The sequence below is a fragment of the Microtus oregoni genome, unplaced genomic scaffold (genome assembly GCF_018167655.1).
Source record: "Microtus oregoni isolate MIOR12 unplaced genomic scaffold, Mior012 000004F_ref0000308, whole genome shotgun sequence".
Taxonomy (NCBI): Eukaryota; Metazoa; Chordata; class Mammalia; order Rodentia; family Cricetidae; genus Microtus; species Microtus oregoni.
Genome location: NW_024543063.1, coordinates 47,399,580 through 47,412,339, shown reverse-complemented (window position 1 = coordinate 47,412,339; position 12,760 = coordinate 47,399,580). Strand labels below are relative to the sequence as shown.

Sequence of the window (12,760 nt, the reverse complement as noted above, 5' to 3'; positions counted from 1 at the left end):
GGAGATCCAGTCTCCAAGGTGGTCTGGTAAGTTATCAGGAGCTCCTCCTGGGTGACAAGTTCATCATCCAGATGGCATTAGGCCTTCAACCTTCTGCCCCTTTGTCCTTGTGGACTGGTGGCCAATGGACCTTGAGGAAAAAAAGGGACCCCAGAAATGTTCACTGTTATTCCAAATTCATCGGCACTGTTGTTAACTGAACCCAAAAAGGTTCTGGAAATTCCCTCAGGATAGTCAGTTTACAGGTACGAGGGAAGCTTATCTCATGTTTGCTAACAGAAAAGCAACAGAGCTGAAATAGTTTTTGAAATAGCAGTATATTTTCTTTTTCTTTCTTTCTTTTTTTTTTTTTTTTTTATTTATTTTCGAGACAGGGTTTCTCTGTGGCTTTTTGGTTTCTGTCCTGGAACTAGCTTTTCTAAGACCAGGCTGGCCTTGAACTCACAGAGATCCGCCTGGGATTAAAGGCGTGCGCCACCACCACCCGGCAGCAGTATATTTTCTTTGCATACAAAAAGAGCCAAAACATGTTGTTTCTGTAAATGGAGTCAAAGATAAAGTTTACGGCTGTAGGTAATTAGGTTTATAATTCTCTATAGTAAACTTGGCAAAAAGAGAAAAAAGGGAAAGACAGGCACAGGGACAGAGCCAGAGAGAGGGGTGGGGTGGGGAGGCAGTGGGGAGGAAGCTCAGAGTCAGACCTCCTCCTGAAATGGCATGGCAAGAGCAAGGAAAGGACACTACAGTTTACGGCTGTGAGTAATTAGCTCCTGGAATTCTTTCAGTGGTGACTTTCTGGACACAAACTGATTTCCATGGATTCAAGCTTTATGGAAGAGTTTTAGCCAAGCTAGGCGGTGGTGGCCACCTAGTACTCCTAGTACTCGGGAGGCAGAGGCAGAGGCAGAGGCAGAGGCAGGCAGGTCTCTGTGAGTTCAAGGCCAGGCTCCAAAGCTAAAAAGAAACCCTGTCTTGAAAAAGAAAAAAAGAAGGAGGAAGAGGAGAAAGAGGAAGAAGAACTTGTTTCAGCCAAGTGAAACTATAATGTTTAAAATGTTTTGGCCACACTATGAGTTTTCTTTCTTTTAAGCTTGTAAACAATAGGATTTATATACCAAGCTTCAAAACTTGGTGATTTCAGACATACATATTCAAAAGGTTTAGCAAGGTTGTATCATTTCTAAATGACTATATATAGTTTTTTTTTTTTTTTTTTTTTTTTTTTTTTACAAAAAGCCTGTAATCAAATAGAAAAGAGTGGCTTTTATTTAAAAAAAAAAAACAAACCTGTCTCTTGGCACAGTTTTTTCCATATGCAGGGTACAAAAACATAATTACATTTCCAAACTTTCAGAATCCTGATACTAGATTGGGACAGTACTTTAGACAAAGCTTCCTATCCGTTCCATAATTTTTGGTTTCCTACAGTTTATTTCGTGCATGAATTCTCTGGTGTTTAGTAAGAGCTGAGCTCCTACTGAAGTTTTTCCCACATTCCTTACAAGCATAAGGTTTTTCTCCAGTATGGATTCTCTGATGATCGTGCAGGTTGGTTTTCTTTCTAAAGGCACGCCCACATTCACTACATTCATAGGGTTTCTCCCCGGTGTGCGTTCTTTCATGCTGAATAAGGGATGAGCTCTGACTGAAGGCTTTGCCGCAGTCGATACATTCATAGGGTTTCTCTCCAGTGTGGGTTCTCTCATGCTGGGTCAGTGAGGAGCGCCGACTGAAGGCTTCTCCGCATTCGTTACATTCGTAGGGTTTCTCTCCAGTGTGAATTCTATGATGCTCTATGAAACTTGTGCTCCTTTTAAAAGCTTTTCCACATACATTACACTGGTAGGGCTTCTCTCCGGGCTGAGACGCAGACTGCTCAGCGTCATACGACGTCTCTCCAGCATGGACCCTCTGATGGTCCGTGAAGTCCGCGATGTGACTGAAGTCTTCCCCACAGCTATCACAATGGTGCAATTTCACCTCAGTAAGTGCACTTTCACCTTGAATAAGAGATGCATTGGGCTCGAAAGCCATGCTGAAGTCGCTGCTTTGGTAAGGCTTGCCTCTTTTGTGAATCCTCATATGCTTGTAGAGGGATGGGCTCTGCCCAAAAGCCCTCCCACATATGCTGCATTCAAAAGGCTTCTCTCCGGTGTGAGTCCTCTCGTGCTGGACAAGCGAAGAACATCTACTAAAGGCTTTCCCGCACTCCTTGCACTGGAAGGGTTTCTCTCCACTGTGTGTAACCTCGTGTTGAGTGAGGGAGGTACCATGCCTGAATGACCGCCCGCAGAGATTGCATCGGTAGGGTTTTTCTCCAGTGTGGATTCTCTGGTGTTGAACGAGGGAGGAACTGCGCTGGAAGGCTTTCCCACAGAGACTACATTGGTAGGGCTTCTCTCCTGTGTGTGCATTTTCATGCTGACCTAGGGATGAGCTGTGCCTGAAGGCCTTCCCACACACAGTACACTCGAAGGGCTTTTCCCCAGTGTGAATTCTCTGATGTTCAGTAAGCTGTGTTTTCCAGAGGAAGGTCTTCCCACAATCAGTACATTCATGATGTTTCCTTCCAGGATAGACGCCTTGGTCTGTACCATTGGGATAAGCATCATCTTTATGAATTTTCTCATGCTTATTAAGGGATGATCTGTGAATAAATGATTTTCGACATTTATCACATTTATAAGGCTTCTTTTTTGCAAGGACACTATTCCGAGTAACTAATTCTGAGTTATACTCTAAGTTATTTCCAAGTGTTTCACATCCACTGGGCCTTACACTTGAAGGCATGTCTAGTTGTGGTACCAAGTCTGTGCTCAATCTAGAGTCTTCGTCAAATTTATTTTGCTCAAGATTTGTCTCCAGAGTGGCTCTTTCTTTCTGGGACGATGCCTCTGGTCCCAGATGTCTCCCCCAACTCTCCTGGTGCCTCTGGATCCTGACATCCCAGGGATCTCCCTGTGTGGCACGTGATAGAACATCTGTACTGTGGGATTCTCCGGATGTGCCCTGCCGAAGACTTGATGGCTTGGTGTCAGGCCTGGTCTTCCAGTCTAAAAGAAATATAAAGTGCAAAAGTTCCCAAATTCCTTTCAGTGCAAACAGAAGGCTACAGGACAGATGAGACTGCGGAAGCCTTATGCTGCGGGAAAGAGAGTGGGGTGTCAGTGAGTATTACGAATCCAGAGTGTCTGTCACGTCCAGAGAACGAGGCAAGCCCTTGTGAGTGGGGTTAGTCTGACAGGAAACAAAAGAAGAAAGGAGCCGAAGTGTGTGAGGTGCAGATGCAAGCAAAATAGAGTCATATTCTATCCTGTAGGTTTCCATGTTTCCTGTTCATTTTAGGGGGCATAACAAAAAAGTCTACCTTTCTAATCCACCAATTTTATAGTTTCTTTAAAGTTGATTTCATAATTTCTCTATAAGATCTACTGTCAAGGATGTACTGAAAAGATTCTTTGACATACTTGGGGGGCCATACACTGTACTAAAAATGGAGCAAACTAAAGTTAATTTTGACCTTACATTTAGGAGTAGTTTCAATCTATCTGAGTTCTGATTCTATAGCAATCATCTTTCTTTTGTGTGTGTTTTTAATGTGTGTGATGTATGTATAACACTTATAGTAAAATAATATTTATTCTATGTAGGTGCTGGGAACTGAACCCGAGTCCTCTGCAAGAGCAAGTGCTCAAACCGCTGAGCCGTCTCCCCAGCTCCCCAATCCCTTCTCTTGACCGCGGATCTATTTCAATCAACAGATGTATTCCTAAGTCTGTTTTTACCACAGAATACTAATACTAGATAACACATTGATTTTTAGGTTCTAAGAATGGGAGCCTTTAGGGCTGGGGAGTCGGCTCAGTGTTGAAGAGCACTTGTTGCTCTTGCAGAATTCCAGGTTCGATTCCCAGCACCCACATGCAAACTCATATTCATCTGTAACTCCAGTCTCAGAGGACCCAATGCCCTCTTTTCTGAGCTCTACGGGCATCAGACATACACATGATGTATATACATACACGCAGGCAAAACACTCATATACATAAAACAATGAAATAAATAAATCTAAAAATGGTTATCTTTAAAACCTAAGGGAAGGGGCTGGAGAGATGGCTCAGTGGTTAAGAGCACTGATTGCTCTTCTGGAGGTCCTGAGTTCAATTCCCAGCAACCACGTGGTGGCTCACAACCACCTATAATAAGATCTGGTGCCCTCTTCTGTCCTACAAGGCAGGATACTGCACAAATAAATAAATAAAAAAGAGTCTCCTTTGCTAAAAAATAAATAAATAAATAAATAAATAAAACCTAAGGTAAATGCCAGGCATGGTCACTTATACCTAGAATTCCAAAACAAAACAAAACAAAAAAACCCAAACCCCCACCCAAAAAAACAACAACAAAAATACTAGGGAATATGGGTTGAAAGGGTGAACACACTTGTCAAAAGCAATAGGATTGTACATATAAGCATTTATTTAAAAAAAAACTGAGCTGGACGTGGTAGTACATACCTTTAACTCGGGGGAGGGGGCAGAGGTAAGCAGATCTCTGTGAGTTCAAGGCTAGCTTGATCTACAAGACAAGTTCCAGGACAGCTAGGACTTTTACACAGAAAACCCCTATTTTGAAAAACCAAAAGATGTCTCTTCTCTGTGGGCTGTACACACATGGTGCACAGACATACATACAAGCAAGACACACACACACACACACACACACACACACACATATATATATATATATATAAACAAGTGGACAGGGTTTGAGAGATGGCTCAGTATTTAAGAGCACATATGGTTTTTGCAGAGGACTCAAGTTCAGTTCCCAGCACCCACACAGCTAACAACTGACTGTACCTCCAACTCCAGAGGATCCAGTACCCTCCTCTGGCTTTGGTGGACACTCTACACGGGTACACATACTTCCTACTTTTGCATACATATAGAGAAAGTAATCTCTTTATTAAAAAAAAAAAGCCAGAATAAACATGCCCTGAGAGTCTTGTTTTCTTTTTCCAGACATGCCCTGAGATTTAAGAATAATTAATTAAAAACTTTGGCTCTGGACTCAGAAGTTCAGCAATACAGCACTTTTTAAAAAGAATTTGTGCAAAGTCCTGGATTTTATTCTCAATATTTCAAAAGGAAAAAGAAAGGAAACAACTCCAGTTACTGATGTGCATACTTATGTTTCCAACTTCCTTTAAAGTGCATTAGAAAGGTAATTCCTACATGAGTAGATGAGGAGATGCGTGATAAAGCAAATAGCACACTACAACAAATGTGATCATCTAGGCAGCTTTATGATAACTGCTGCACAGGGTTTTTTTAAATTTTTCCATATATTTGAAATTTTTATAATAAAATATTGGGAGAGGAAACACAGTTGAAAAAGCCCAATTCCCAAATATCTACACTTGCAACGAGAATTAATCCTAACCTCGTAAGGACAGTCACACACAATGGCACTTGTAACTTCAGCACCTGGGAGCTGCAGGGTGGCAAGTCTGAGGCCAGCCTGGACCACACAACAGGACACTGCTCACAAACAAAAACAAGAAACAAAACTCCTACAGGCAAGAAAGGCTTTGTATTATTAGAATTCTTTTCAGTGGGTCACTTAATAAAAGTTTAGTTTTTGTTGTTTTTTTTTTTCATTAGTAAAGACCTGGAACAGAATTTTTTCAAACAGTGTGCACTCGCTGAGTATCGATTTACTAAGGAGTGTACGGTTACAGAACACAATGTACTGAGGCTAGACAGAAGCTCCATCACAGGGTGAGCTCTCTCTCTGTGAGTTAAAAATGAACACAGATTCGCTGGCTTTTGAACACCTTACTTTTTCAAAAACTCTAACATGCTTCTTCTTCTTTCTTTGTTTTGTTTTGTTTTGTTGGTTTCTCAAGACAGGGTTTCTCTGTATAGCCCTGGCTGTCCTGGAACTCGCTCTGCAGACCAGGCTGGCCTTGGACTCAGACCGCCTGCCTCTGCCTCCCTACAGCTGGGCTTAAAGGCGTGACCACTACCCAACTAACATGCTTCCTTTTGAACAGTGAAGGCAGTGCTGAGTCCCATAGAATGTGCGCTTAGAACAGCACTGTGATGCTAGGACCAAGATTCACCTTACACTAACCTCTTTCTGTTTTATGGTTTTGCTTTGTTTAGAGACAGGACCTCACTAGAGCTCACAGAGATCTACTACCTACCTCTGCCTTCTGGATGCTGGCATTAAAGGGATATGGAGGGCTAACTTCTCACTTAAGAAGGTATAAAGCTGGGTGTGGTGGTACATGCCTATAATCCCAGCACTGGGGTATCTTTTCCCCGAAGACTTACTGTCAGTAGGAATGCCTGACTGGAAAAGAGAGACATGCAGATTGTCACCCAGAAACAGTTTCAGGTTCCTCTGCGTGTCGGACAGCTCCCAGGCCTCTCTGTGAGCTGTGCCTGCGTCTACACTGATCTCCAAGAGCAGAGTTCTTATTCGTTTACCTGGACAGAAAGGTCTCTGGATTTCTCTCTCTGATATCCACGGCTCTTCTCCTTGCTCCAATTTGAAGATCACCTCTGGCTTGGACACCTGATACCCTGCTCATGGGTAAACAGACAAGATTTGGGTGTTTGATCAAGAAGACAGAGAACCTTCCTAAAAGTCAGTACTAGTCCTAGATCCTCGGGACCTCTGGACAGAAGAAAAGGTTCAGCTTAAAAAGGAATGCTAGTGAAGTCCCCTCTTCTGGGTCTGTAAAACGACCTTTCAGGCTCACAACCGAGCCCCGGACTTCCTCTCAGTTACTATGCTGCATGCACCAAACCTCAGCAACGGAGGAAGGAAACCTCAGCGACGTGGGAGCCAGTGGGGAAGTAGCCTCCTTACCGAGAGAGACCAGGTGGCTGTAGTTCTCCAGCATCACGTCCCTGTATAAGCTCCTCTGGGCAGGGCCCACGTGGTGCCATTCTTCCCGGGTGAAGTCCACAGCCACATCTTTGAATGTCACGGACTCCTGTGGGATCACAGTCCTGCTCAGGTAGGGATCAACTCCACAAATGCTCCTCCCAAAGTCCGGGAACAGATCTTGCTGCTCAAAGGGAAATGTTTGTCTTGAGATGCTGATTTTAAAGCATGTAGCTTGTCTGACAGGAAAGTCAAAGGGGAAATAGATCCCACAACCCTGCATATGCTATTCTGTCTCTCCTTTCCTTTCCCACCTCTTTATCCTGATGCTTTTGCCTCTCCCGGGCCAGGTCTGCAGACCTACACGAACATGCCTAGCTTACAGCTCACACTTTCGTCCATCTATCTTGCTGTTTTCCTTTCAAACCAAACCTTTTATACAGTTGCTCACTCCTCACTGCTTTCTTTCCTTGCTCTGTTCCAGATTCAAACATGGGACTATAGCAACGAACGAAAAAGGATAAAAAATGACGGCCTTTCCCCTCCTAGTCCTCTTTATCTCCCCATGTGATCCTTCTCAACAGTTGGTGTGTATACTTGGAAGTCCTGTGTCCATGTTTTACCCACGTACTGCAGGCACACTTCATGAAACATCACACATATTGCTCTGCAAATTGCTTCTATGTATTTACTATTTTTTAAAAAAATATTTGGGGGCAATGGCTCAGTGGTTAAGGGCACTAACTGCTCTTCCAGAAGTCCTGAGTTCAATTCCCAGCACCCACATGGTGGCTTACAACCATCCATAATGAGATCTGGTGCCCTCTTGTGGCCTGCAGGCATACATGCAGGAGGCAGAACACTACACATAATAAATAAATAAATCTTTAAAAAATTGTTCTCTTATTTATATGTGTATATCTGAGGGTATGCATATGCACTATGTTCACGTAGGAGGCCCATGGTGGTCAGGAGAGGGCGTCAGAGCCCCCAGAAGTGTGTGGTAGGCAGCTGTGAGCAGCCTCGTGTGTTTTGGAAACTGAACCCACGCCTTCTGCAAGAGCAGTAAGTGCTCTTAACTGATGAACCATCCCTCCAGCCCCTACTCATTTACTAATTTTTGAGAGAGATTCTCATGTATCCCAGGCTGATCTCAAACTCGCTATGTAGCGGAGGCTGAACCCCCAATCTTCTGTTTCTGCTCCCCAAAAGTAGAAGATGCACCACTTCAACCACTTCATCTTCTTTCTGTGGTGCTGAAATGGAAGCCAGGGCTTGGTGCATGCTAGGGAAGCAATCCTACCAACTGAATGCATCTCCAGCTCTACAATTCGATTTTTACATTAGGCTTTTTTGGGGATCATCCCACATATATTGTACCTTATAGTGTCGAACTATTTTAGAACCCCCCCCCCCACAGCTGTATGTCAGGGTACCCACTGCTGGTTTCTGCTCCAGATGATATAAATTCAAGCACCCTCCCCCCAACACTACTCCTCAGGCCACAGCTACACCCAATCTTGCTGGCCCTTGAGGACATCAAGCTGTGTTAAGAACCATAAGATACATGATACATTTCAAAGCCTCAGTAGGATAACATGGTTGAATACCCCATTAATAATTTAAAGATACTGATTATAAATAGAAGTGATAATAAACCGAGTTAAATCATATGCATTACTAAAATCACATTTCATATTATTTTTGCATCATGGATAAATAACAATACTTTCTTTTGTCTGTTTTTGTTTTTTGTTTTTTGAGACAGGGTTTCTCTGTGTAGCTTTGGAGCCTGTCCTGGAACTCGCTTTATAGACCAGACTGGCCTCGAACTCACAGAGATCCGCCTGCCTCTGCCTCCTGAGTGCCTGGATTAAAGGCTGTGCCACCACCGCCTGGCAACAACACTTTTTTTCCTTTTTGGATGATTCTAAGAGACTTGTACATCCTTGTGTTCACAGATAAGCACTAGGGGAACCAGGAATGTTGAATGCACAAAGTTGTTGCCAGGCAGTGGTGGTGCATGCCTTGAATCCCAGCATTTGGGAAGCAGAGGCAGGCAGATCTATGATTTTGAAGCCAGCCTGGTCTGCTGAGCAAGTTCTAGAACAGCCAGAGCTGTTACACAGAGAAACACTATCTTGAAAAACCAAAAAAACCCCAAAACATAAAATCACATTAGTATTTTTATCTAGATTGAATGTAATTACATGATACATATAGCAACTACAATTTTTAGTTTATTGTTAATTTTAAAATTATTTCATTTGGCTGGGCGGTGCTGATGAACACTTTTAATACCAGTACTAGGGAGGCAGAGGCAGGTGGATCTCTGTGAGTTCAAGGTCAGTCTGGTCTACAGAGCTAGTTCTAGGACAACCAAAGCTACACAAAGAAACCCTGTCTTAAAAAACAAAAACAAAACAAAACAAATTATTCTATTATGTGTCTGTGCATGGGTATTTTGAAAAACTTTTTATTCCAACAAAGGTAGTTAATCCAATAAAGGCCTGCACTATATTCCCCTGAACCTTCCCCTTTGCAACAATTAGCCAGTCTCGTCAGACTACACAGTCAAGCTTCAGTTACTGTGATCAGTTTCAGTCAGCACCTACATGAGGGATAAGACAGAAGCCATCTTAGCAAACTGTGCTTGTTAGCTCATTTTGGGTTGGGTGCCCCAATTTTAGAAAACACATTGCCTTGCCAACTTCTTTCACTTTGTGTGGTCCTTTGTTCCTTGGTTCCTTGAGTTGAGATTTTTCTCTCTTCTGTTTCTAACAGTATGGTCACATCAGTGCGGGTGCTCAAGCAAGATGGAGGCCTTTCGCCCCCTAGGAACCAGATTATACAGCAGTTGTGAGCTGCCTGGCATGGGCGTTAGGGTCCAAACTGTTCTCTGCAACAGCAATGTGTGCTTTTACAGTATGTGCTCTAAAATGGTGAGCCATCTTTCCAGCCCATCCCTATTTTCCCAGAGGTGCTGGGAACTGAACCTAGGCCCTCACATACGCTAGGCAAGAGATCTACCATCAAGCTATATGCCTAGTCCTTACCCTTTATTCTAAAGAGAGTGTGGATTATGTTTTCCCTTAGAGACAGGGTTTCTCTGTGTAACAGCGCTGGCTGTCGTGGAACTCGCTCTGTAGATCAGGCTGGCCTCGAACTCACGGAGATCCACTTTTCTCTCTGCCTCCCAACTGCTGGGATTAAGGGCATATGCCTTCCTGCCGGCACAGATCAGCCTCTTATTAATTAACCCGAGGCTGAGACTACTGAGGGAGTGCACTATTATAGATCTGTTAAAGGAAAAAAAGAAAGACAAGCGCAAGGGGCAAGAGAAACTCGGAGCTAGTCGGTCCAGGTTTGGCTGGATGTTGGTCTTCGATTCAACATGGCCATCCTTCATCATCCTCTTCCTCTGACCATGGCTCATCTGCTCCCTGCTCATATGCCCCGTGGATGAGCCATAAAGCCTCACTTTTCTATCTTGTCATCCTACTCTCTCCATTCCTCACTGAAGAGTTCAAAGGACCCGCACAGTAATAAAGGTTCAGTGTCGAGGATCCCAATACATTCAGTTCTTCATAAAATCGCACTCCACCAAACTACTCCATCCTTTCAGGAATCTTGCTCCACCCAGGTCTGGGCACTTTAAGAGGGATTTTCGCTAGACTAGGAGACTCAAAGCCATCAAAACTCTAGAACAATAACTGTCCCGTACACGTCCCCGGGGTATCGCCGGGTGGGATGCTCTGGGCGGTGGGGAAGGCTCGGCTCACCTGGGGCGTGACCATCGGAGGCCTCGGGGCCATTCCTGCCTCAGTGTGTGCTGGCTACGATCCGGGGCTGAGGAGAGAGGACAGGATCCACTCATCCCGCTACCCCGCCGCCCCACCCCTGCAGCCCTCCAGCCACTTCAGCCCCAAGGGCCGGAGGAGACCGCCTCCGCCTGCATCTCCCCAAAGGCCAAATGAAAGGCCCGGCAGCCTCGGGATAGTCCCTCCGGCCACGCCCAGTCCGCCCGCAGGATGGTGGGCGAGGCCGGGAGTCCAGCCTCCTACCCACGGCACTGGGAATCACCGCCTCCGGGGCTTCGGGATCCGCGACCTCGGGACCGCCCCCCTAGCGCCCGCTGCAGTCTCTGTTCGCGGCGGTGCAGTCCTGCGTAAGGGCCAGCTTCGCAAACCTGCCTCCGCCACCACAGGGCCGGACAATGGCCTCAGCGGCGGGCACAGAACCGCAGTGCGCCTGCGCACACGGAGCCGGGCGCCCGCCCACCCGAGGCTCTGGAACTGCAATTCTTAGTTTATCCTTGTGTGCCCTGCCTGCGGACGTGCTCCGCTCCCTAGTGGGCGCTGTAGTAAGAGCCCAAGAAAGCGGGCAGTGTAGGTTCAAAGTTTTTGTTTTGGGAGATTGGTGGCTGTGTGTGTGTGTTTTGGGAGAATGGGGGCGGTGTGTGTGTGTGTGTGTGTGTGTGTGTGTGTGTGTGTGTTTTGTTTTGGGAGATTGGGGGCGGTGTGTGTGTGTGTATGTGTTTTGACTCCTTTCTTGAACTGCTAGAATTTTGCCTCATCCGTCTTTCTCCCAGACCATCCCACTTCTTTCATTCTTTCTTTTTTTTTTTTTAATTTTATTTGTTTTGTTTTGTTTTTGGAGACAGGGTTTCTCTGTATATATAGCCTTGGCTGTCCTGGAACTCACTCTGTAGACCAGGCTGGCCTCGAACTCACAGAGATTGCCCTGCTTCTGCCTCCGGAGTCCTGGGGTTAAAGGTATGTGCCACCACTCTTGGCCTCCACTTCTTTTTTCAAAGATCTTGGTTGAGATATAATTTACAGACCATAATACCATAAAGCTTAACTATTATCGTAAGGCACACATTATGGACCGGAGGATCAGATGTTCAAGGCATCCTCAACTGTGGTTCAAGGCCAGCCTGGGCTATAAAAGACCCAGTCCTACAAGGCCAAAATAAAGAAATAAATAATGCACGCATGAATGGATAAAGTGTACAATCCCACAGATTTTAGTACATGCAGAGAATCTGCACAACCATCAATCTAGTCTCCTCTTTGAACACTTTCTTCAGCCACAAAAGAAAAATGTGCACACTAATAGCCATTCCCTAGTCCTACCCCCACCACCTCTCAATGCTGGACAACCACTGACCTGTGTTGTCTCTGTAACAAATCTGCCTCCCCTGGATGTTTCATGTGAATGGGAACAGACAACATGGAGTCTTATGATTGATTTCTTTCACTTATCGTAGTGGTTTTGAGTTCATTCACATTGCAGAAAATTTCCATATTTCATTCTGATTTTATGCTAAATGGGAGATTTGAGCAGACCATATTCATTCATCAGTTGGTGGCATTTGAGTTGTTTACATTGTGGGATTTTATGTTTTAATCTTCAAAGCAACGCTCCTGGGGGTGTGTACATACTTTTATGGGGTGCTGTTTCCTTGTTCTTGGGTAGATACTGAGAAGTACAATTATGGATATTTGGTAGCACGATGGTTAACATTTCGAGAAGCTGAATTTATTTTCTAAAGCGGCTGTATCATTTTACACTTTTTTTGTTTTACTAACAGAACATAGATTCCAACATTCCTATCCACATCTGTTGCTATCGTCTTTTTTCTTATTACAGCATTATGTGGATTTTGCAGGTGTGTGGGGTTTGGAGAAAGTATAAACAACAACTAATGTGCAAATATTTTGCGCACTAAACGGTAGTAGCAGATCTATAATACAAAGCAGAAGTTCAACACATTCTGGACGATTCCTAAAATAGAACTTTCTGTAGGGTCAAACACAGGGTCAAGATGGCTCAGCTTGTCCCTGAGCACTGGCAG

At 44.5% G+C, this 12,760-nt stretch overlaps 1 protein-coding gene across 4 annotated transcripts; it reads right to left on the bottom strand.

The window, feature by feature from the left end:
* Positions 1–1,255: 1,255 nt before the first annotated feature.
* On the bottom strand, positions 1,256–11,109 carry Zfp90 (ZFP90 zinc finger protein). 4 transcript variants are annotated; one of them, XM_041650328.1, is made up of 5 exons: positions 10,965–11,109; positions 10,683–10,749; positions 6,883–7,084; positions 6,498–6,593; positions 1,256–3,053 (listed from the first exon to the last, which is right to left on the bottom strand). In XM_041650328.1, exons 2-5 carry the CDS (start codon positions 10,713–10,715, stop codon positions 1,423–1,425), a joined length of 1,962 nt encoding a protein of 653 aa, XP_041506262.1. In that variant the 5' UTR covers positions 10,716–10,749; positions 10,965–11,109; the 3' UTR covers positions 1,256–1,422. The 4 variants fall into 4 exon arrangements, with proteins under 4 accessions (XP_041506262.1, XP_041506265.1, XP_041506263.1 ...); XM_041650331.1 differs by having other exon boundaries at positions 6,883–7,009; XM_041650329.1 differs by having other exon boundaries at positions 1,256–3,142; positions 6,883–7,009; positions 10,683–11,109.
* Positions 11,110–12,760: the final 1,651 nt, after the last annotated feature.

Bases quoted from the DNA above. Each gene is read 5' to 3' on its own strand.
- Zfp90 (XM_041650328.1), bottom strand. From the start codon at position 10,715: ATGGCCCCGAGGCCTCCGATGGTCACGCCCCAG. The intron at 6,594-6,882 runs GTAAGGAGGCTA...ACCCATGAGCAG, and splicing joins CAGCCACCTGGTCTCTCTCG to GGTATCAGGTGTCCAAGCCA. The intron at 3,054-6,497 runs GTAAACGAATAA...TATTTCTTTTAG, and splicing joins CCAGAGACCTTTCTGTCCAG to ACTGGAAGACCAGGCCTGAC.